Genomic DNA, 21,160 nt, shown 5'->3' with positions numbered 1-21,160 from the left:
GCTCTTGAGGGGATTCGGGGACTGAACCAGCGCACGCTTTCTCTCACCTCCCACCCCGCCGCGCCCCTCTCCTGCCTCTCAAATAAATACCCTTTCACAAAATGAGCACTCCTTCTCCCAGGAGGCTGGGCCAGGGGAATTGAGTGAGGTCCGCTCTGCCCTTCCTCCCGGGGTCCCGTGTGGACGCTGCGCGTCTCCATCCGCACCTCCCACCCCGCCTTTCTCAGTCCTCTGCCCTCCACACCGCAGTGCGCCCGAAGGTGGGAGGAGTTGGAGGCGGGGATTCCGGGCAGAGGGGCGAAGAGACCTTAACCTCCTGCCCAGGTGCGTGCCGCCGGCCATGTGAACCTATAAAGCTAATAGTAGAAGCAGTGTCAACACAGAGAACCTGGAATAGATTTTAGAACCTACCTGATTTATGTTATAGGATGACGACAGCGGGTAAAGCTGCCACCAGCAGTGATGGCATCCCATATGGGGGCCAGTTCAAGTCTCAGCTGCTTCTCTTCCTATCCAGCTCTCTGCTATGGCTGGGAAAGTAGTAGAAGATGGCCCTGTGCGGGAGACCTGGAAGAAGCTCCTGGTTCCTGGCTTCAGATCCGCCCAGCCCTGGCCTTGCGGCTGGTTGAGGAATAAACCAGCGAGCGGATGGAAGACTCTCCCTCTCTCTCTGTCTCTGTCTCTGTCTCTCTCTCTCTCTCTCTCTCTCTCTGCTTCTGCCTCTCTGTAACTCTGCCTTTCAAGTAAATGATAAAAATAAATAAAATAATAAAAATGAAGTTTAAATAAAAGAAAGGTATCTAATACATGTTTGTGAGAATCATGATTTCACCTTTTTGTAATGAAATTATCCTTGAATATGCAAGTGCAGAGACACTTGTGGTAGTAAAAAAAAAAAAAAGAAAAAAGAAATTAACTGTGACCCTGAGAATCTCATGTATTACAAAAATTCCTCAAAAAATTAAACAATACCAAGCCAACTCTGAATCTTGAAAAATAGAGGAATGGCTGCAAGTTTCCATTAAAACAGTAGAATAGATTCTATTCTATTAAGGATTCTCTTAAACCAATGGAATCTATGTGGTACACTTAAAATTCCATAGGCTGTGTTTTTTTTTTTAAGATGTATTTATTTATTTATTTATTTTTTGAAAGGCAGAGCTACAGAGAGACAGAGGCAGAGACAGGGAGAGAGAGAGAGAGAGAGAGAGAGAGAGGTCTTCCATCTGCTGGTTCATTCCCCAAATGGCCGCAATGGCAGGAGCTGTGCAGATCCGAAGCCAGGAGCCAGGAGCTTCTTCCAGGTCTTGCACATGAGTGCAGAGGCCCAAGAAATCCGGCCACCTTCCACTGGTTTCCCAAGCCATAGCAGAGAGCTGGATCGGAAGTGGAGCAGCTGGGACTCAAACTGGCGCCCATATGGGATGCTGGCACTGCAGACTGCAGCTTTACCCACTATGCCACAGCGTCAACCCCTTTTTATCTATATGAAAGGCACAGAGAGAAAGACAGATAGAGACAGAAAAACAGATCCTCCATGCACTGGTTTGGTCCCCAAATGTCCTCAACAGCTCACGCTAGACCAGGCCAAAGCCAGGAACCGAGATCCCAGTCTGGGTCTCCTATAAGGGTGGCAGGGACCCACATACTTGACTCATCATCTACTGCCTCCCAGGGTGAGCGTTAGCAGAAAGCAGGACTCTGCTGTGGGATGTGACTGTCTCTAGTGGTTTCTTAACCACCATGCCCCGCCCCTTTATTTTTGAAAAGCAAACATTTTTTGAAAGTGCTCTCACACATACACAATATAAAAGTCAGTGTGCAGGCATTTTAGAATTTTAAAATAAACTTTTATTCAAAACCTTTATCCAATGACATGTTTCATTGGCTGTTCTTCCTGAAAATGCTTCCTTCTTAAAGAGAGGATTTTGTGATATAAATTTTTGTAGTTGACTCATCACAAAGTATGTCCCTGACTTACATTTTATGGAACTCCTATTTAGATTTTTTTTTAAAGGGCAAGGACTTCCCTTCTAGACAAGAACATTTTTAGACAAGATACCCTTGTGTTTGGGTCAGACTCATTTCAAAGATATCAATAATCTTACATTTTCACCTAATAAAATGTGACGATACTGGCTGTAGAACAGAGAGACTATTCATGAAAAAGAATTAGGAGTCAGCAACTGACCCAGAAACATGGCAGATCTTAGTATATGAAAAAGCACAACTTTACAAATTAATGGGGCCAAGTTAGACTGTTACATACATGATACTGGAACACCTCGTTCGCTGAGAGGCAATGACAAAATTCATTTTATGAAATGAAATGAAGATAGTTCAAGGCATAACATTTGGATGTAAATAATGAAGAAAGCATGGATGAAGCCAGGGAAGATCTGTCACCTGGGCATCCTTCCCTGACCCACAAAACACAGAAAATCAGTGGAGTCACTCATTTTTTAGTGCTGCCATTTCTATACAACTGGGACCATTCTGGATGATTACAAAGGCAGACAACTCATTACATACAATAGGTGCCTAACAAAGTAGGGCTTAATTCCCTCAGGAAACCCTCAATGAGGATGGCTTGAAAAATAACTGTGAAAAATATAGTCACGGGTATTCATGTCCCTGATACACAAAGCTCTCAAGACCAAGAAAAGATGACTATATCAATAAACAAATAACTCAGAGACAATGCTAAAAAGAAAAAAAAATGTAAATTGTCAATAACCATGAAACTCTTCTCTCTCTCTCTCACTAGCAATTAATGAAATTTAAAGACAAGCAACAAGGAGTCATTGCTCTCAGCAAATCGTCTGCAATAGTCAAGGTCAACAAGATGTGCTGAAATCAGCATTCAGGAACTTTCCATGAAATGCGGATGAGTAGAGTGGACCGTGGTATCCACAGGGGATTCGTTCCAGGCCCCCCTCCCCAGATACTCAAATCCACGGATGCTCAACTCCATATAAAGTAGTACGGTGTTTGCGTATCACCCACACAATCCTCTCTTGTACTTCACATCATCTCTAGGTTACTTCTAACACCCAGTACAATGGGAATAATATGTAAGCAGTTGATAAACCCTATTGCTTAGAGAATAATAACACAAAATGACTGTACATATTTATTACACGCAGAATTTTTCTTCCAGTATTTTTGATCTGTAGTTGGGTTGAATCTGTAGATATGGATTGCCCAGACATGCCATCTGTTTTTTTTTAAAGATTTATTTAATTAATTTATTTATTTGAAAGGCAGAGCTACAGAGAGAGAAAGAGAGAGAGAGAGCTTCCATCTGCTAGTTCACTTTCCAAATGTCTGCAATGGCCAGGGCTGGACCAGACCAGAGCCAGGAGCTTCTTCCAGGTCTCCTGTGGGGAGCAACTCGGACTAGACTAAGTTACTGGAATTAAGACTTATTCTATGCATCTGCTCTCCCACAATATGGCGCTGAGAAGGGAGAAACAGCTTCTACACAGCTGCCTCCAGTTCAACCAATAAACTGTAGGACTTACTCCTGATTGGAGGAGAGCAGCGTACTCGGCGTGTGGGTAGCAGAGTTGGGATTGGCAGAAGAGGACTATAAAGGAGGAGAGAGACAACATGCACCAGGAACATCTATGAGGAACACCTGAGCAGCCCCCGAGAGAGCCGGCCGGCGGTGTGCCGCTCCCCCGCGGAAGTGGGGAAAGTGGCAGGGGGAACCGCCCCTCCACGGAGGTGGAAGGGTCAGTAGCCAACCCGGGAAGAACCAGCAGCAAACCCGGGGAGGCCGAGCAGACGAAAGAACAGCGCAGGGTCCTGTGTCGTTCCTCCGTGAAGAGGGGGAGCGACATAATGGTGCCGTGACTCGGATATGAAGCCTAGGCAGGGTTTAGTGTCGTTCCTCCATGAAGACGGGGAGCGACATAATGGTGCCGTGACTCGGATAGGAAACCTAGGAGGGAAGAAGTGGAAAATACCGGAGAGAGAGACTAGCAAAGAGCCTAGGGGAAAGCTGGACGGAAAAGGTGCCGGAAGAAGCTATTGAAAGCCTAGGCATAGACTCGGATATGGACTGTGGGAAAGAAGTTAGGATTGAAAGCGAAAGTGAAAGCTTTCATAGACTCGGATGCGGACTATGGCGGGGAAGCTAGGAGATTGAAAGCGAAAGTGAAACCTGGAGGAGGCTTGGACTCGGATACGGACTGTGGGGAGAAGCCAGGAGAAATGAGAGGAATATTGTTGGAAGAAAACTTAGGGAAACATACCGGGTAGAGAAAAATGTTAGGGAGGATGAAGCCGCGAGTGCAGGCCGAGGCGGAGACGTAAGCCACCTTGGAATTCTTCAAGTCAGCCCGGGGAGCAAAAGGCGAAAATCTGGAACCAGAGGCAGAGACGTGGGCCGCCAGGTTGGAATTCGCCAGGTTAGTCCGGGGAACTTGGATTGAATGCTAGTGGCGGAGACGTAAGCTACGCTGTGTGACTCACGGAAGCCGCCGCGTGCAGAGAGCATGGGGCGTGAATAGATAGGGAACGTGGGGCTGGCGTGAGGCCGTGGTGCGGGCGCAAAGGGCGTGGAGACCGCAGAGCGCGAAGCCGAGCCGCGCAGAGCTGGGAGCCCGCCGCAGGGCGGGTGCCGGGAAGCCGCGCAGATGAGAGAAACAGAAGTTTAGAAGTAAAATGAGAGAAATAGGAATGCTGGTAGATAGAAGTAAAATAGGAGAAATAGGAATGCCCGGAGATAGAGAAACAGAAAAATAAGGCCTCCCCACAACACGGCAATAAGAGAGCTTGGATTCGGTCTGCCTGATTAGGGAGGTGGTGAGCACCTGCGGGCGGCTAGCAGCTTATGCGCCGCAGGTCACCGAAGACAGGCACGAATTAACATCAATAAGTCTCCCCATAAGACGGCAATGAGAGGGCTTGGATTCGGTTTGCCTGATAGGGTTTGTAAGCACCTGCAAGCAGTTCTAGCAGAGTAGAGCATGTGCTGCAGGGCACCGAACACAGGCACGCATCAGTGCCTAAAAACCTCCTCACAACATGGCGAAGAGAGGACCCGGATTCGGTTTGCCTGATTGATAGGACTTGTAAGCACCTGTGGGCAACTCTAGCAAGCAGAGCAGAGTGTGTGCCGCGGGGCACCGAAGACAGGCGCATATCAACGCCAAAAAATAAAAAGAAAGGGGGATCTGTGGGGAGCAACTCGGACTAGACTAAGTTACTGGAATTAAGACTTATTCTATGCATCTGCTCTCCCACAATATGGCGCTGAGAAGGGAGAAACAGCTTCTACACAGCTGCCTCCAGTTCAACCAATAAACTGTAGGACTTACTCCTGATTGGAGGAGAGCAGCGTACTCGGCGTGTGGGTAGCAGAGTTGGGATTGGCAGAAGAGGACTATAAAGGAGGAGAGAGACAACATGCACCAGGAACATCTATGAGGAACACCTGAGCAGCCCCCGAGAGAGCCGGCCGGCGGTGTGCCGCTCCCCCGCGGAAGTGGGGAAAGTGGCAGGGGGAACCGCCCCTCCACGGAGGTGGAAGGGTCAGTAGCCAACCCGGGAAGAACCAGCAGCAAACCCGGGGAGGCCGAGCAGACGAAAGAACAGCGCAGGGTCCTGTGTCGTTCCTCCGTGAAGAGGGGGAGCGACATAATGGTGCCGTGACTCGGATATGAAGCCTAGGCAGGGTTTAGTGTCGTTCCTCCATGAAGACGGGGAGCGACAGTCTCCCACATGGATGCAGGGGTCCAAGGACTCAGGCTGTCTTTTTTTAAAATATTAATTTATTTATTTGAAAATCAGAGTTACACAGAGCGAGAAGGAAAGGCAGAGAGAGAGAGAGAGAGGTCTTCCATCAGCTGGTTCATTCCCCAATTGGCCGCAACAGCTGGAGCTTTGCTGATCTGAAGCCAGGAGCATCCTCCCGGTCTTCCCATGCGGGTACAGGGACCCAAGGACTTGGGCCATCTTCTACTGCCTTCCCAGCCCATAGCAGAGAGTTGGACAGGAAGTGGAGCAGCTGGGTCACGAACCAGCGCCCATATGGGATTCCAGCACCACAGGCAACGGTGTTACCCACTATGCCACAGCTCTGGCCCTGGGCTATCTTTCCACTGTTTTCCCAGGTGCTTTAGCACAAAACTGATTTGGAAGTGGAGCAGGCCAGACTCAAGCTGGAGTCGTTGGCATTGCAAGCAGTGGCTTGACTCACTATGCCACCCACAGTGTCAGCCCTGTTTGTGTAATCTTTCTGGAAGGCCATGTGGCTCAAGAAGAGAAACAGACAGAAGAACAAATGTGTACTACAGGCATGTTTACTCTAGTCTTTTTTATAAGTCATGTTAAATAACACAAGTATCCATCACCAGAAGGCTGTTTACTTAGTTCCTCTATGGATTTACCAAAAAGGATAACTGGTCTACCTATAAAAAGTGAATTATGAATTAAATGAGTACATTATAAACAATCGAGTATAAAAGGGCAGCACCAGCTGGGCTATGCCATGTTTCCTTGGGGAGGACTCAGACTAATGTGCTTCTTGGCAGCCCCTGTCCTGGCAATGACCTCTTATGAACCTTAGTTAACTCCTGCAAAACTTGGCCCTAATCGAATGGCTTCTTCATTAGCAATCATACGTGATTAAAAGGGCAGCGTGCTTAAAAGTCAGGTTGAGGCCAATGTTGATGGCTCCTACAGGCCAAGCTGAGCAGATTATTTTAAGGAGTTTTTTAAAAATTTTACTTACTTATGTTAATTTTATTTGAGAGGCAGAGACACAGGGACAGTGAGACAGAGAGAGATCCCCTATCCACTGTCTCATTCTCCAAATATTGACAACAGCTGGTGCTTGGCCAGACTGAAGCCAGTAACCCAGAACTCAATCCGGATCTCCCACATGGGTGGCAAGGGCTCAAGTACTTGAACCATCACCATCCGCCTTTCAGGATGAGAGGCCAGAATCAGGAGCAGAGGTGGGACTCAAACCCAGGCACTTTGATATGGGATGCAGTCACCCCAAGCAGCATTGTTACTGCTACACTCTACACCCACCCACCCCCCATACCCTGTGGATTTTTTATAAAACTGGCAAGCCACCCATTGATGTTCAAATTTGCAGAGGCCTGATGGAAGTGGGAAAGACTGGAGCTAAGGGAACCATGAGGCCAGGAAAAGCAAAGTGCCTGCTGGACAGCAAAGGAAAGGAAAAGACTCAAGATCTGTTTCTAGGACGGAACGGATCCAAGTTAATGAGTGATTGTGGTAGTGGCATGTGTCGGGGCGGGAGTATATGGAGGGTACTTCAAAACGGTCATGGAAAATGGCATTAAAACATGTTTGTTTTGGTTCAAAAAAATCTACAAACCCTGAAACCCATGCATTTTTTTCATAATACACATTTTCATGATCTTTTCATGATCTTTTTGAAGATTCCTCATATATACATGATTTCAAAAAATTTTGCAACAAAATAAACATATCTTTTAACTCCATTGTCCATGAATTTTTGAGGTGCCCTCATGTGGGTTGCCTTTAAATCAAAAGCCTTGTTGAAACCTACCAAGCAGAGCTGGAATGGGATCTTCAGTCCACATCTCAACGAAGGCAAGCCCTTGCGTTCAGTCTCCCGTCATCCCCTAGCAGTGGCAACCATCAGCTCATTAACACCACCCTTCCGCCAGCCACCTCCTTATCTTCCGGCAGCTCACTGTCCTTAGGAGCTCCCATGTGTAAATGTTCAGTCACTGAGCTGCCCCTCACCGTGCTCCTCTTTCTCCCTGGGAAGAGAAAGAGGCCACCCGCCGTTCTCTGTGTTTCACAAAGGCCACAGGCTGGGGTACTCGGTAGTCCTTAGTTCCAGGGCTTGGGTGCGTCAAGGCTGAGAGGGAGCATGGGTGGGGGTGGGGGACAGGGCAGATGGCCTGCAGGGGGGGGATGCAAAGTGGAACACCAGTCCTCAGACTGGTGCGGAAGAGCAAAAGAGCCCCCTGTGGGGGGCTGGGGGGGAAGGGTGTGGTTGTAGGGGTGAGGAAAGCAGGTCACGGGTGGAGGTGGTGTGGTATAAGGGTAGGGATACGCAGAGGACTCGGGCAGGAAGCCTGAAAAGGTGGCAGGAGACAGGTGGGCCAGTGGCTGCAGCAGTGAGCGCTCTTGCTTCCGCTGCTTAGCTCTGCGGTTCTGGAACCAGACCTGAGGAGGGGGAGGACAGCTACATCAGAGTCCTGTCCCAAGGACATGACACTCCGAGCCTTTCCTCCGACAACAGGAGGTGCTAGGACAGTCAGCTTCTCCCGCAGCTCCAAGAGGAAGCAAAGCTCTTGTAGAGGGTGTGGCTGAGCCAGGTCCACCGGCAAAGCCAAACACAGACCCTTGTCCCCCAACCTGTGTCTGGATTCTCCCGATTTCTACAACCTTGGGTGAGTTAGGACTGTTAACTTCCAACAAGAAAGGGATCACAAATGTGCCACGAGGACAATTTCTCCCCTTTCCCAGATAATAGGAATCTTCCCCTATGCTTTAGATCCAGGGTAGCGTTTATGCTTAAGGTGAATTAACTCTGGTTAGGATTGAATGGGGCATTGGGCTGGCGGAGTTGCAAGGATTGCTTTTCTGTTTAATTCCTGTCCCAATTAATGGTGGTAGGCACTGAAATTCAAGTTAGGTTAGAGTGAGGGTTAAACTCAAGTGAGATTCACGGTTGTACGCCCTGTTGGGTGAGGCTTCTGTTCTGCTGAATGTGTAAGTCAGGGATGTAATGCCTTGAGACAGTGCCCCCAGGCAGCCCCCAGCCTGCATTCCTTCCCCCAGGGGAGCAGGATCCCACGGCATCACCTGGATTCTGGCCTCACTGAGGCCTGTGTCCCGGGCGAGACTCTCTCGGGCCCAGATGTCAGGGTACTGGTTCCTCCCGAAGGCTGACTCCAGCTGTGCCAGCTGGGCTGGGTTGAAGGTGGTGCGGTGGCGGCGCCGGGAATGCGGGCGAGCCCTCTGTCCTTGCGGGGAGGGCCTGGGTCTCCCCACTCCTACACCAGACAGCCTCCTGCAGGGCTGCGGGCTCAGGTCTGAAAGAAGAGAGGGAACTGTGGCTTCCCAGTGGACAGCTCGTTCCTGCTGGCCATTGGTGCTGGTCCCTGGGGTCTGCTCAGTGCCCCCTACCAGACCCGCCTTAGCTCTCCTGCCACTGTCCCTGCAACCAGCTCAGCCTCTGTCTCTGCCTCCCCTCAGAGTCCCCAAACCTGGCTGTGCTCTCCACACAGGGTCGGCTCTAAGACCCCCGCCCACGGTGCACACCATAAAGAAGCACAGCCTGCCTTGCTGGCTCCCTCCCTGCTCCACGGATCACCTGCAACTCACGCCTCTGATGCTCTCACCAGGGAAGCTGGGGCATCCCCCTCCTTCACTGCTCACAAACACCCCCACACCCCCAACCCCAGGACTGTTGTCGCCTCCCCTGCCCCTGCCCTGGCCCAGCCACCAGACTGCCGGAACCTGAGCCCGTGGGAAAGCCCTGCCACTGCTCCTCCCTACAGGCTCACTAAGCCCCATACTAATTAGTCTGAGAGCAGCTGGGGAAGAACACCAGGGGACAGGGAGCAATTGGAAGGCAGGCTCAGAGAGCCTGGGGCGGAGGCACCCATTGCTGTGGGGAGCAGAGCTGAGGCCCCATGGAGCTCACTGCCTCCCTCCGAGAAGCGGCACCCTGGGGCAGGTTTCAGCTCTGCCTCTGCACCCGCCCCAGTGTCCACTGTGTCCTCACCCCGGCCCCAGCCTCGGTCAAGCCAAGGTGTCACACTTCCCCGGGTAGGCAGCCCGAGGTCCCACAGTCCTCTAACGCCGCCATTCTGCTTTGAGTTTCCCTCTCAATCTTGCTCACTGAACCACTGCCCCGCAGGAGCCTGGGCACCGAGCCGCATGCCAGTACCTCCTCGCTAACTCCTCGCGAGGACCAAGGCCAGCCCCGGACCCACTTACCGGCCACGGCGGAGATGAGGGTCCCTGCCGCTGGGCCGCTCTGCGGCAACACACTGCTGCAAGGACGCCCCTTCCTGAGCTTGGCCGGCTGGCTCCTGCCTGGGGCTTCTTCCATGCCAGCCCCCTGCGACCCTTGATCTAGATTCTTGGTCAGGCTTTCGCTGTTACCCTGTTCTCCTCTTAGGCTGCGATCTCTCCCCAGGTCTCTGTCTCTGGTTCTCTCAGTTTCTCTGTCTCTGTAGCTCTAGTGGGAATCTGTCTCTGTCACTGTCTCTCCTGGACTCTAATTTTTTCCTAACTCCTCATTCCTTCACTGGAGGTTGTTCTTGTCCTCTGCCTTGACGTCACCTATCTCTCTCTTTGTGTCTCCACTGCTCTCCCTGTACCTTCTCTCCACCAGGACACGGCTCCCCCTTTCCGGTCGGCTGCCTGCCTTCCCACACCTCTCCTTTCTCCCTGTGTCTTGGAGAATGACCCCCTCCTGGCCCCTGAACCCATCCAATCGCTGCCTGGACACCGACACCGAGGCCCCTTGCTCAGGGGCGGATCACAAGCCGGATGAGGGAAGGTGTTCTGTCGAGGGTCCAGGGCTGGGGGCCAAGGGCTCCTGTTCCCAGGGGACCAGATTCTTTTGTCTTGTTAAATCCCCTCCTGGGAGCAGGCAGGGCCAGGAGGGGAAAACGCATTCCTCCCAAGAGCCCTGCTCAGAACCCCACGGTGGGAAGGGTAGGAGGGGGGCAGGTAGGGGCCAGGACAGCGCCTGCCTTGGCATCTCAGCAGGTACTTGATACCCAAGGGACCTGTTTCCAGGAAATTAAAAAGTGAAAAGTCACAAGTGCATGCCGGCCCCCCTCCAGGACACCCTGATATTGCAGAGCTCACCAGCCACGCCCCCTCAGGACAACCTGAAACCAACGGGCAGGATGAGTCTCCTCAGCACCGTCTGATTGCCACTCCTGGATTCAGCACCCCCAAGACACTGTGGCCTTCCAGGGACCCCTAATGTCCGGAAAACCTGACCCTTAAAAGCATCTGAGTTCCGGGTGCATCCTCCCCACCCCCACGGCAGATTCAGGATTCCTGCACTCAGGTACTTCAAGGAAACTCTGCCACACTCAGAATCCCTGAGCAGTGAAGAGAACCTGGCCGCTACAGCACTCTGTGTCTAGAGGTCCCTCAGTCCTGGCACCACCTAGGACACCTGGTCCTTTGAGGACTACCTGATACCCCAGGACCACTGACACTTTAGAACACACTGATCCCCAGAACATTCTACCCCTACCCCCGCCTCCATCAAGGTCAGACCTCTCAGGACACACTGACCCCTCAGGACAATCTGATCTCCAAGATCATACTAATCCTGCCTGCACATATACCCTTTAAAAGCACCTGCTGGGGCCAGCGTTTGGCCTGGTAGATAAAGCCACCCCCTGCAAATCCAGCATCTTATATGGGCACTGCTTTGAGTCCTGGCTGCTCTACTTCCAATTCAGCTCCCAGCTGATGTGCCTGAGAAAGTGGAGGATGGCCCAAGTGCTTGGGCCCCTGCACTCTGTGGGAAACCCAGAAAGAGCCGCTGGCTCATGGCTTCAGACCAACCTAGCTCCAGCCACTGTGACCACTGCGGGGTTGAACCAGGGATGGAAGCTCTATCTCTTCCTCTCTCTGTAATTCAGCCTTTCAAACAAATAAATAAATCTTTAAAAAAAAAAAAAAAAAAAAGCACCTGCCAATTCAAGACAGGGAGCTTGATTCTTACCATAAGGGTCATGGAGCAGCAGCAGCACCCAGTGGGAGCTCCTTAGCAATGAGAGTCTCAGGCCCCAGCTCCACCCTGTGTGGTAGGATCTGCACTGTAACAAGATCCCCAGGAGGAGAACCCTGTGCACCTGTCTGTGTTGAGGCCGCCATGATGAAGCACCGCAGACTGGTGAGAGAGCCAGCTCTGGTGCCCTTGCTCTTCTTATAAGGACACTGATCTCACCACAGGAGCCTTACCTTCATGACCATTGGAACCTGATTAACTTCCAAAGGCCCCCACTGCCAAATATTATCACAACAGGGACAAGGACTTCAATGTAAGGATTTGGGGTAGGGGACACAAGCAGTCCAGAGCTGAGAAGTACTGCCCCCAGCCCTAACTCTTCTCTCTATCCCTGGGTATGCTGTGCCCTCCCCAGGCACCTTGGACTCCATGGCAGCCCGGACCAAGCAAGACCGTCAACTTGGACCACAGGTGAATCCTGAGTCTTTGTACATCCTGTTGCTTTGGGATACCCTAACCCTGCAAGAGAACTCAGACCATCCATCCAGGACAGCCACCCCCTTTTATTACAAAAGGACTCCGACCCACCACCTTTGTCCCCAAAGACTGAGACACTACAAGTCTCACTTGATGTCTCAGAGTTCCACAGGCTCTCAGGAGACTGGGGCTTTCAGAAGCCTCTGATCTTCCCACTCCCCAACCCTGACCTTCAAGTAGACCTGGTACCCAGCACTGTCTCACCCTACGAGAGACAGGGTAGTGTAGTGGGCAGTCATGGGTTCAAGTCATGGCTATACCACTTACTGATTATGAGAGGTGGGGCTCATTGCTCAATATCACTCTGTCCTGTCTTTGTCATCTGGCAATCATAATTCGGATCCTCATTCCACATCAGAGTACCTGGATTCAAGTCCCGGCTTGGCGCACCTGATTCCAGCCTCTTGCTAATGCAGACCCTGGGAGGCACTGCTGATGTCTCAAGTACTTCGGTCCCTGTCACCCACTCACTGGGGAGACCTGGACTATGTTCCTGATGCCCAGCTTCAGACCATCTCAATCCTGGCCACTGGAGGCATTTGCAGACTCAATCAGTGGATGAGAGCTCTCTCTCTCTCACTCCCCCCACACACTACGTGTGTGTGTGTGTACACTTCTCTAACAAATAAATACATAAATATTTTTAAAAACATATTTAATTGCCTTTATTTAGTTAATTGTATTTATTTAAGGTAAAGACAATTAACAAAGACTGGATTTAAGGTGCCTTATTTAAGGTATCACCACAAAAACTGGATTCATGAATACTGAGCTATTGCTGCTAGGGAAAGTAGCGTCTGGTGGGGACATTTTTGTCTTCCCATTGATACATAACCTTGCATTGAGTATATTTCTGGATGTACCAGATTCTATTTGAAGCAACAATATTGAACATACCTACATATCACTGATGGATTAAACCTGAATTCAGGACCAATAGCATTGGAACTCATGTCTAACCAAAGCTAGTCTAAGGTGAGAAATTTCTCCATTACACACTTCCTCCCCTTCTTGCTCTAATGCACACTAGGTGACAATTAGGCATTATGCCCTGGGGTAAAATACCAAACAAAAGCACAGACACATGGGAACCATGGCACCAAACTGGAGGCAAAAGACCCATGGGGTGGACCGGGAATGTGGCCCCTCAGCGTTCCACTGCTCTGCACATGCAAGTGCCCACAGACCTGGCAAAGGCTGTTAGAAACAGGATATTTGGGGATTGCAAATACATTTTGATGAGGAGGAAAGTGTGCAGCTACAGAATCCATGAATAATGAGGACTGGCTGAACCTACCCCGAGAAGTCATAATGATGAAGAGTTAATAGAACGGCTGGCATTGTGACACAGCAGGTTAAAACTGCCTCCTGCAATGCTGGATTCTATATCAGAGCGCCAGTTCAAGTCCAGACTGCTCCTCTTCTGATCCAGCTCTCTGCTAATGGCTTGGGAAAGTGGTAGAAGATGGTCCAAATCCTTGGACCCCTGCCACCTACATGGGAGGCCCAGATGGAGTTCTTGGCTCCTGGCTTTGGCCTGGCCCAGCCTCAGCAATTGTGGCCATTTGGAGAGAGAACCCATCTCTGTCTCTGCCTCTCTCTCTAACTCTGCCTTTCAAATAAATAAAATAAATATATATTTTTTAAAAGAATCGTTAATAGAAGCCCTGAGGGTGGTGGCTCAGACATAGCAAGCACACAGTAGATGCAGACTTTATTATCAGCACTGTTACCACAGTCCCCAGGGCACTCTAACGCCCTGTCAGATCCATGAGTCCCTGAGGCACAAAGGGTGTGATCAGTGTCTGGACAAATGGCCCTCCAAGGATCTCTGACCTCAGTAGCTTCAGCTCCCTAGGACTCCATGGTCCTCTAAGGCGCTCAGACCCAAGGCCATGCTCAGATTCTAGAATCCGGGCCTTTACAAAGATGGCTGGTCTGGCAGAATATAGACTCCTGCTCACTCAGAACCTGCAGCAGGCTCTAATCTTGCCAAGGGCATGTTACCATTGACAACCACTCAACATCTTTACCCAGAGACACCCTGACCTCACAGACCTGACCTACAGGACACTCTGGTCACAAAAAGATGTAGTGTGGGGGAATGGCTCCTACTCCGGTGAAATCCCTGGAGCCCCCTCACTCCATTCTTCCTGCCCTGGTCACCCCCCAGGAACCCCTACTGACCCTACCTCAAGGCCGCTTTGCCCCAGGCCTAACCTAGCACCAGCGTCCTGCTTAGTGTCTTCTCCTGCTGCCTCCTGTCTCCTCAGGTCCACCCTAAACCTCCCACTCCAAACCCATCTAAGTCAGTGTATGACCGGTCCTCTTACAGGGAGGCCCTTCCCAAGAGCCATCCCTGACTCCCACATCCCTCAGTGTCCACCCCTGATGCTACCCTCAACCTGTTCCTTCCCCGGGAGCTATTCTGCCCCCTCATTCTTGGCTCCCCGTGATCAGGCCTACCAAGGCATGGGGGGGAGATGAGAGGCCAAGCTCAAGGACCCAATCTGGGCCCTACACCCCAGGCCACACCCTGCTCTCTCTGTTGAGGGCCCTGGAGACCTGTGTCCCTGGCCAGCTCCAGTCACTCAGGTCCAGTCCAATGCAGGCCCCTGCTCAGGAGTGGCACTGAGCGCTGTCTCTGCTCCCCCTTGTGCTGAGCAGGAGATGCAGCTTCTCCACACCATCTGCCTTCTGCAGCACTCTGCTAGCCACACCCTCCCTCCTGGCACAGGCAGATTTCCAGAGTCCAGCACCCTGGCCTGGATCTCAGCTGGGGAGGGTGCTTCTGGGGCCCTTCTCAGCCCAAGGCTGGGGGCTGCTCCCCCTACTCCCCTAGATCCTTTCCAGTCTTCCTGGCTTTCCCACCCCTGCTAGAGCTGTGAGTCAACACAAATACTCCATGTTCACCTGCCCGGGTGACTCCACTCCTGCCTGAGCCCAGCCGGGCCTGAGGCCTCTGTCTAGGCAGGGACAACAGATCAGCTTCTGAGGAAACACAGGCTCGCAGCCCACCCTGTGCAGGCCCCACTGAGGCTCCAGGTCCCCCCGCCATGGGGTGCAGAAGGGGCACACAGCAACCAAACGTGAAAGAGAACGCACCCCATGGCAGAGCTACTCCTCCAAAAGCTTCTGGGCTGTCCTGGTGGGGAGCTGCTGCCCAATCCCTCCCACCCCGTGAGCCTGGCTCACAGGCAGAGGGGGCAGTCATTCTGTGTGTCCACTCTGAGGCCACCGCCCCATCAGCCATCCTGAACCTGTGCAGCACAGGACAACATGGATGGTCACCTGGCACAGAGCAAGGGACCAGAGGACAAGGCAGGGGCCCCCAGGCGGGACGAAAGGAGCTACAGCCACAGGTGTGTCCCAAGCCCCTTCTCCATCCACCCCAATGGCCAGGGCAAATGGCAGAGGCGGAGATGACAGATGAGAGAGGCCCCATCTGACACTCATGGGGACAGGAGTGATGTCCCATGGCATGTCCACCTGCCTCTCTCCTAGGCTTCATCCACCCCAGGTATGGTCAGCAGGACTGGGCCAGCATGCTGCCATGTGACACTGGGCAGGGTCTGGTGTCTGGAGCCTCCTGGCTGCTACTATGAGGAGGACATGGGCTCCAGCAGCTGTGTGTTCTGCTGCCCTGCTGGGAACGCCCTGCCCCAACACACTACCTGTGTCCACTCAGCGAGGTGAGCTTCTCCACCACTGTGCCCTCGGCCCTCCTTCTGTTTGCTCCCCGAGAACAGGATGTGGGGAACTGGGGAGAACTTGCTGCCACTGCAATGCTGGCCACGCCTTGGGGGGTGACAGTGACAGGGCCTGTGTGCATCATGATGGAGCAGGGAACATGCACACATAGGCACAGGCACACACACACACACACACACACACACACATGCTGCAAGGGAACAATGCCCAGGCTCCGAGGTGGAGGAAAGAGTGGGAAAGAGCTGGAACTCACTCAGGATCTGGATCCCACAAGGCTGCTGAGCAACCCCAAATTGCTGAGTTCCACCACCTCTGCAAGAGCCAGAGGTCAGCATGATCGGCTCAGGAGCTGGGGAGGTGGAGCTGCTGGTCGTGACCTTGAGGCTTGGTGTTGCCCTCGAGTGGCACCCCTGGAGCCTGTGCCTGCTCCTGGGCCACTGTTGCTGACCACGTCATCATTCTCAGCCTGTCAGGTACTGAGACATCACAGTCGTTGGTCCCCTAACCCCTTGAGTGCCTCCAGGACAGGGTCCCTGTACGTCCCACAAGCAGTCTCTGCATTGCCAGCTTGTCCCAATCAGCAGGCCCCTTCCTTGATGTCCCCAGCAGCACCAGGAAAGAGCAGAAGAGGACAGGGCTGGGAGACCTCCTGGGGCTGCTGGCAGTGTGGGTGAAGTCTGTGGTGGGGCAGCAGGTTGCACCCATCTGAGTCCCAGTGTCCAGTCACTGCATGCTGGGCACAGAGTGGGAGGCCTCAGAAAACTGGGGGAGGTGTGGGGAGCAACTCAGACTAGACTGTTACTCGAATTAAGACTTATTCCATGCATCTGCTCTCCCACAATATGGCGCTGGGAGAGGAGGAAACAGCTTCTACACAGCTGCCTCCAGTTCAACCAATAAACAGCAGGACCTGCTCCTGATTGGAGGAGAGCAGCATACTCAGCGTGTGGGTAGCAGAGTTGGGATTGGTGGAAGAGGACTATAAAGGAGGAGAGAGACAACATGCACCAGGAACATCTATCTGAAGGAACACCTGAGCAGCCCCCGAGAGAGCCGGCCGGTGGTGTGCCGCTCCCCCGCGGAAGTGGGGAAAGTGGCAGGGGGAACCGCCCTTCCACAGAGGTGGAAGGGTCGGTAGCCAACCCGGGAAGAACCAGCAGCAAACCCGGGGAGGGCCGAGCAGACAAAAGAACAGCGCAGGGTCTAGGGTCGTTCCTCCGTGAAGAGGGGGAGCGACAGGGAGGCACCTGGGGTCTCACTGGATAACTAATTCAGTAGGACAGGCTTAAGAAGCCATCACAAAATAGAACTGCAGGGGAGGAGAAGAGGAAGGGCAGGAGGCAGAGGGCACCACGGACATAGGACCTTGGTCCACAGCTGACAGACAGCGCTGGTACCCTTGGGCCCACAGCACTCCTGCCACAGCCCCACCTGCCCTCCTCAAATGGGCTCTGGAGAGACCATGGCAGCCACCCCTAGGGGCTGGGACCCAGACTCTAGGCCCTGCTGACTGGGGAGGGTGCCATTATGACCAGCTGGGAGAATTCCATGATGTCACCATCACTGTGCACCCACTCATGTTCTGGAGCAGGTGCAGGACACTGGCATTCCTCGTGACCGACTGGAGTTGCTTTTTGAGGAAAGAGGTGCATTTGGCAGAGGTGGTTGGGTTTGGGGCAGAGGTGAGAGTGGGTGTTGCTATCCTCCTGGTCAGCTCACATGAGGATTGTCACTCGCAGCTGGGTGACCCTGGCCTCTCAGAGCTGTTGCTGATGTTATTGCCAGCTTAGCTCTAAGAGGTGCCTGTTGTGTGCTGTGTACACAGTCATCTCCATCCTTCCCCATAGTGAGCCCGTGGGGTAGTAAGAACGCTCCCTTGGTGGGAGGCTGTCCAGGAGATGGTTCTCGGGTCCAAGTTCTGGTCCAAGTTGAGGTTGGGGCCAGGCCAGCTACGGCCACACTGGAGATGCAGGACCCAGTGCTGAGGAGGGAGGTGTGGAGCCCCTGTCCCCTGGCAGTCAGGGACTCTATAGGATTGTCCTGTGCCCAGCTGGGGAGGAGGGTCCTTCCTGTGGCCAATAGGGAAGCACAGTGATGCCCTGTCCCCGTGTTCTGGACGAGCTGCTCTCCTGGGAGCCTGGCGTGGGTGCTGCCCCCTTGGCTGGAGGGGCTGTCCTTTCTGATCAGATGGGTGGAAGGTCTGAGTGCCCAACCAGTGGAGCCATGCATGGAAAGACCCCCAAAGGAGCAGGAGTACCAAGATCAACATTGTGGCATAGCAAGTAAAGCTGCCTGTGATGCCAGCATCCCGTATGGGCATCAGCTCATCTCCCAGCTGCTCCATTTCTGATCCAGCTCCCCACTAATGTACCTGGGAAAGCAGAGAAGGATGGCCCAAGTCCTTGGGACCCTGTATCCATGTGGGAGACCCAGAAGAAGCTCCTGGTTTCTGGCTTTGGCCTGGCCCAGTGCTGGCCATTGCAGCATCTGGGGAGTGAACCAGAGACTGGAAGATCTCTCTGTCTCTCTCTAACTCTTTCAAATAAAAAAAAATTTTTTTGACAGGCAGATTTAAACAGTGTGAGAGAGAGAGACAGAGAGAAAGGGCTTCCTATCCATTGGTTCACCCCCTAAATGGCCACTACAGCCGGCGCTCTGCAACCGGCACACTGCGCCGATCCGAAGCCAGGAGCTTCCTGGTCTCCCATGTGGGTGCAGGGCCTAAGCACTCGGGCCATCCTCCACTGCCTTCCCGGGCCACAGCAGAGAGCTGGAGTGGAAGAGGAGCAACCGGGACAGAATCCGGTGCCCCGACCGGGACTAGAACCTGGGGTGCTGGTGCCACAGGTGGAGGATTAGCTAAGTGAGCGGGCATTGCCGGCCACAAATAAATTTTTTTTTTAAATTAACAAAACTAAGGAATAAGGGTCACAAGAGTGAAGGAGGAGGACAGCGGCTCCCAGGGGCATCCCAGTCTCTGAGGGGACCTCTCCTGCAGATCCCAGCCCCAGGTAGATGCTGGGGGCAGGGCAGCAGGTGCACACTGTATGGGTCCAAGGACAGGGACAAGTCAGGTTTGCACTGGACCATCCTCAGAGAGCTGGAGCTGGAAGTGAACCACAATATCCTGTCCTGTTCTCCATGAGCAGCCCCTAGGTCTCGTCCTGGGTCCCCTACTCAGAGAAGCTCCCAGAGCATAGAAACCTGTGGCTGCAGACCTGCCCTGTGAGGCAGACAGGGGTGTCCTTGTGAGCGAGTGCCAGGCACAGATGACATCACTGGGCTTTGCTGTCAGCCGGGAACCTGGGGGCGGTGCCCTGGGTGCTCCCACATGGGTCAGGGTTGGTTGTTTGTCTTGCAGTCTGGACATGGAGGCCGTGAAGTCCCAGTTACCCCAGAAGCAAGACGTGATCATCAGCAAGTATGAGCAGGTACAGGCCAGGCTGCAGCCTGGAGGAGGTGTCCGCCTTGCATGCTAGGGCCCGTGGTCACGGTCCCAGGCCCTGTGGGGACACAGAGGCAGGAGGGGTCATGCTGCTCTGCCCCCTGCCTCAGGCCCCAGGCCTCTCACCCAGGCCCCCTCTGGGTTTCAGGGATGCCAAGGACGGGCACAGGTGGCAAGACCGGAAGAAGAAGACATCAACACCCGCCCTTTCATAAACTACCTGGGGATACTGCAGTGAGTGCAGGGTGGGGGCAGTTTTTGGAAACTCTCTTGAGTCAGGACACTCTTGTCCCAGGCCCCCACGCCATCCAGGCCCTGGTGGGTGTTGGGTCACAGCACAGTGGCCCTGTGAGCCCCTTGCAAGAGTGCCCCAGAGACAGAGGTGCATGTGGGACATGTGCTGGGAGCTCACACAGGGGCCTCTGCCTCTGCCAGAGGGCAGGGAGGCCTGAGGTCCCACCTGTCCCTGACCAAGCCTGCCCAGTCATCAACCGTCTGAAGGTCAGGGCCATGATCAAGGGGTGCCTGGCTGTCTTGGGAGCAGCGGTGCAACTTGTCACTGGGAGTGCAGGGGCTCAGGCCAGAGATATCCTTGGGAGGGGGCCTTAGGAGCTGGCAAGGGTGGCCCCGGGTGCTGGGGATGTGGGTGGAGACTCACTGAGAAGGGAGCAGGGCCCTGAGGGTTTGCAGCAGGGGGAAGCTGCCCCCAGACCTCGTGCTAGGAGAATTGAGGACTGGGGTGGAGGCAGCAGGCCCTGGATCTGATCCACAGTCGTTCCAGGACAAGGTAGGGGAACTGGACGGATGAGCTAAGGGGACCAATGAGACAGTGACCCGGGGTGTTCTAGATGGTCAGCAGTGGCCTGGGGAGAAATGGGCACAGTGTGTGGGCGGGGCCGAGCAGGGGTCAGGCTGAGCTCCCCCCAGGACCCAAAAGAGCTGAGAGACGGTCTCCATCTCTGTGCCAGATGGGAGAAGGGGGGAGGTGGGACAGGATGGGTCAGCGGCTGGGCAGCAGGAGGGGTGGTTGCTCCAGAGTGGACACTGAGGGCTGTGGGCACCAGAGGGCTAGACTCAGGGTTTCACCCTCAGCCTGAGCAGGACTCAGGCCAGGCCCTGGCTCTGCTTGGTGTCTGGTTGTTCGTTCCATGCTGCAGGGAACCAACCTGCCCAGCCAGGGCAGCCCTCCCTCCTGAGAGCGACCTTTCCCAGTGCCTGCAGGGGGAGCTGCTCCCTGTCTCCGAGCGGATGCTTCAGAGACCCCCAAGCCCTCCAGTGACACCGAGAGCCATGCTATGACTGCCCTCACTGAGATCCCAGGCCCCCACCCTCCGTGGGTGTCCCCCAGCAGGAAGGCTGCCACTGCCCTTCCCTTTGCTGGGTCCTGGGCTCAGTCTTGGGGCTGAATGGGGCTGGCTCAGCCCTTTCCCCACCCCATGCAGGAGGTGGACGGTACCCGGCCTGGCTCGGGTGCTCACAGCTCGGCCTCTCTTGCCTTCCAGGGAGAAGATGCTGCCCCAGGACAGAGCCCTAGAGGCCAAGGTGACAGACCCACCTCCCTGAGCAGATCATGTGGGAGGCAGACCTGCGTGGCCTGGGGGCTCAGGCAGTGGTCGGTAGGACCTACAAGGCCACGCCAGGGGCAGCAGTTCCTGGAGGACCTGAGGGGTTGTTCTACCAAACCCACCAGCCTGGGTCAGACCTGCAGCTCAGAGGTCCAGGTGCACTGACCACCA

The 21,160-nt window shown here is 53.7% G+C and overlaps 1 protein-coding gene across 1 annotated transcript; it reads right to left on the bottom strand.

Moving 5' to 3' along the window:
* Positions 1–1,893: 1,893 nt before the first annotated feature.
* On the bottom strand, positions 1,894–10,492 carry PROP1 (PROP paired-like homeobox 1). Its single transcript, XM_002721316.6, has 3 exons — positions 9,967–10,492; positions 8,827–9,056; positions 1,894–8,184 (listed from the first exon to the last, which is right to left on the bottom strand). Exons 1-3 carry the CDS (start codon positions 10,079–10,081, stop codon positions 7,846–7,848), a joined length of 684 nt encoding a protein of 227 aa, XP_002721362.3. The 5' UTR covers positions 10,082–10,492; the 3' UTR covers positions 1,894–7,845.
* Between the last annotated feature and the right edge of the window lie 10,668 nt (positions 10,493–21,160).

Source organism: Oryctolagus cuniculus, chromosome 6 (genome assembly GCF_051225735.1).
Source record: "Oryctolagus cuniculus isolate XC-2025 breed Fujian yellow rabbit chromosome 6, ASM5122573v1, whole genome shotgun sequence".
Taxonomy (NCBI): Eukaryota; Metazoa; Chordata; class Mammalia; order Lagomorpha; family Leporidae; genus Oryctolagus; species Oryctolagus cuniculus.
This window is presented reverse-complemented; position numbering and strand designations above follow the sequence as displayed.

What these genes read in the sequence shown, in the direction of transcription:
- PROP1 (XM_002721316.6), bottom strand. Translation starts at nt 10,081, where the DNA reads ATGGAAGAAGCCCCAGGCAGGAGCCAGCCGGCCAAGCTCAGGAAGGGG. An exon ending in CCTCATCTCCGCCGTGGCCG is followed by an intron (nt 9,057 to 9,966) that starts GTAAGTGGGTCC and finishes CTCTTCTTTCAG; the next exon opens with ACCTGAGCCCGCAGCCCTGC. An exon ending in TCAGTGAGGCCAGAATCCAG is followed by an intron (nt 8,185 to 8,826) that starts GTGATGCCGTGG and finishes CCCCCTCCTCAG; the next exon opens with GTCTGGTTCCAGAACCGCAG.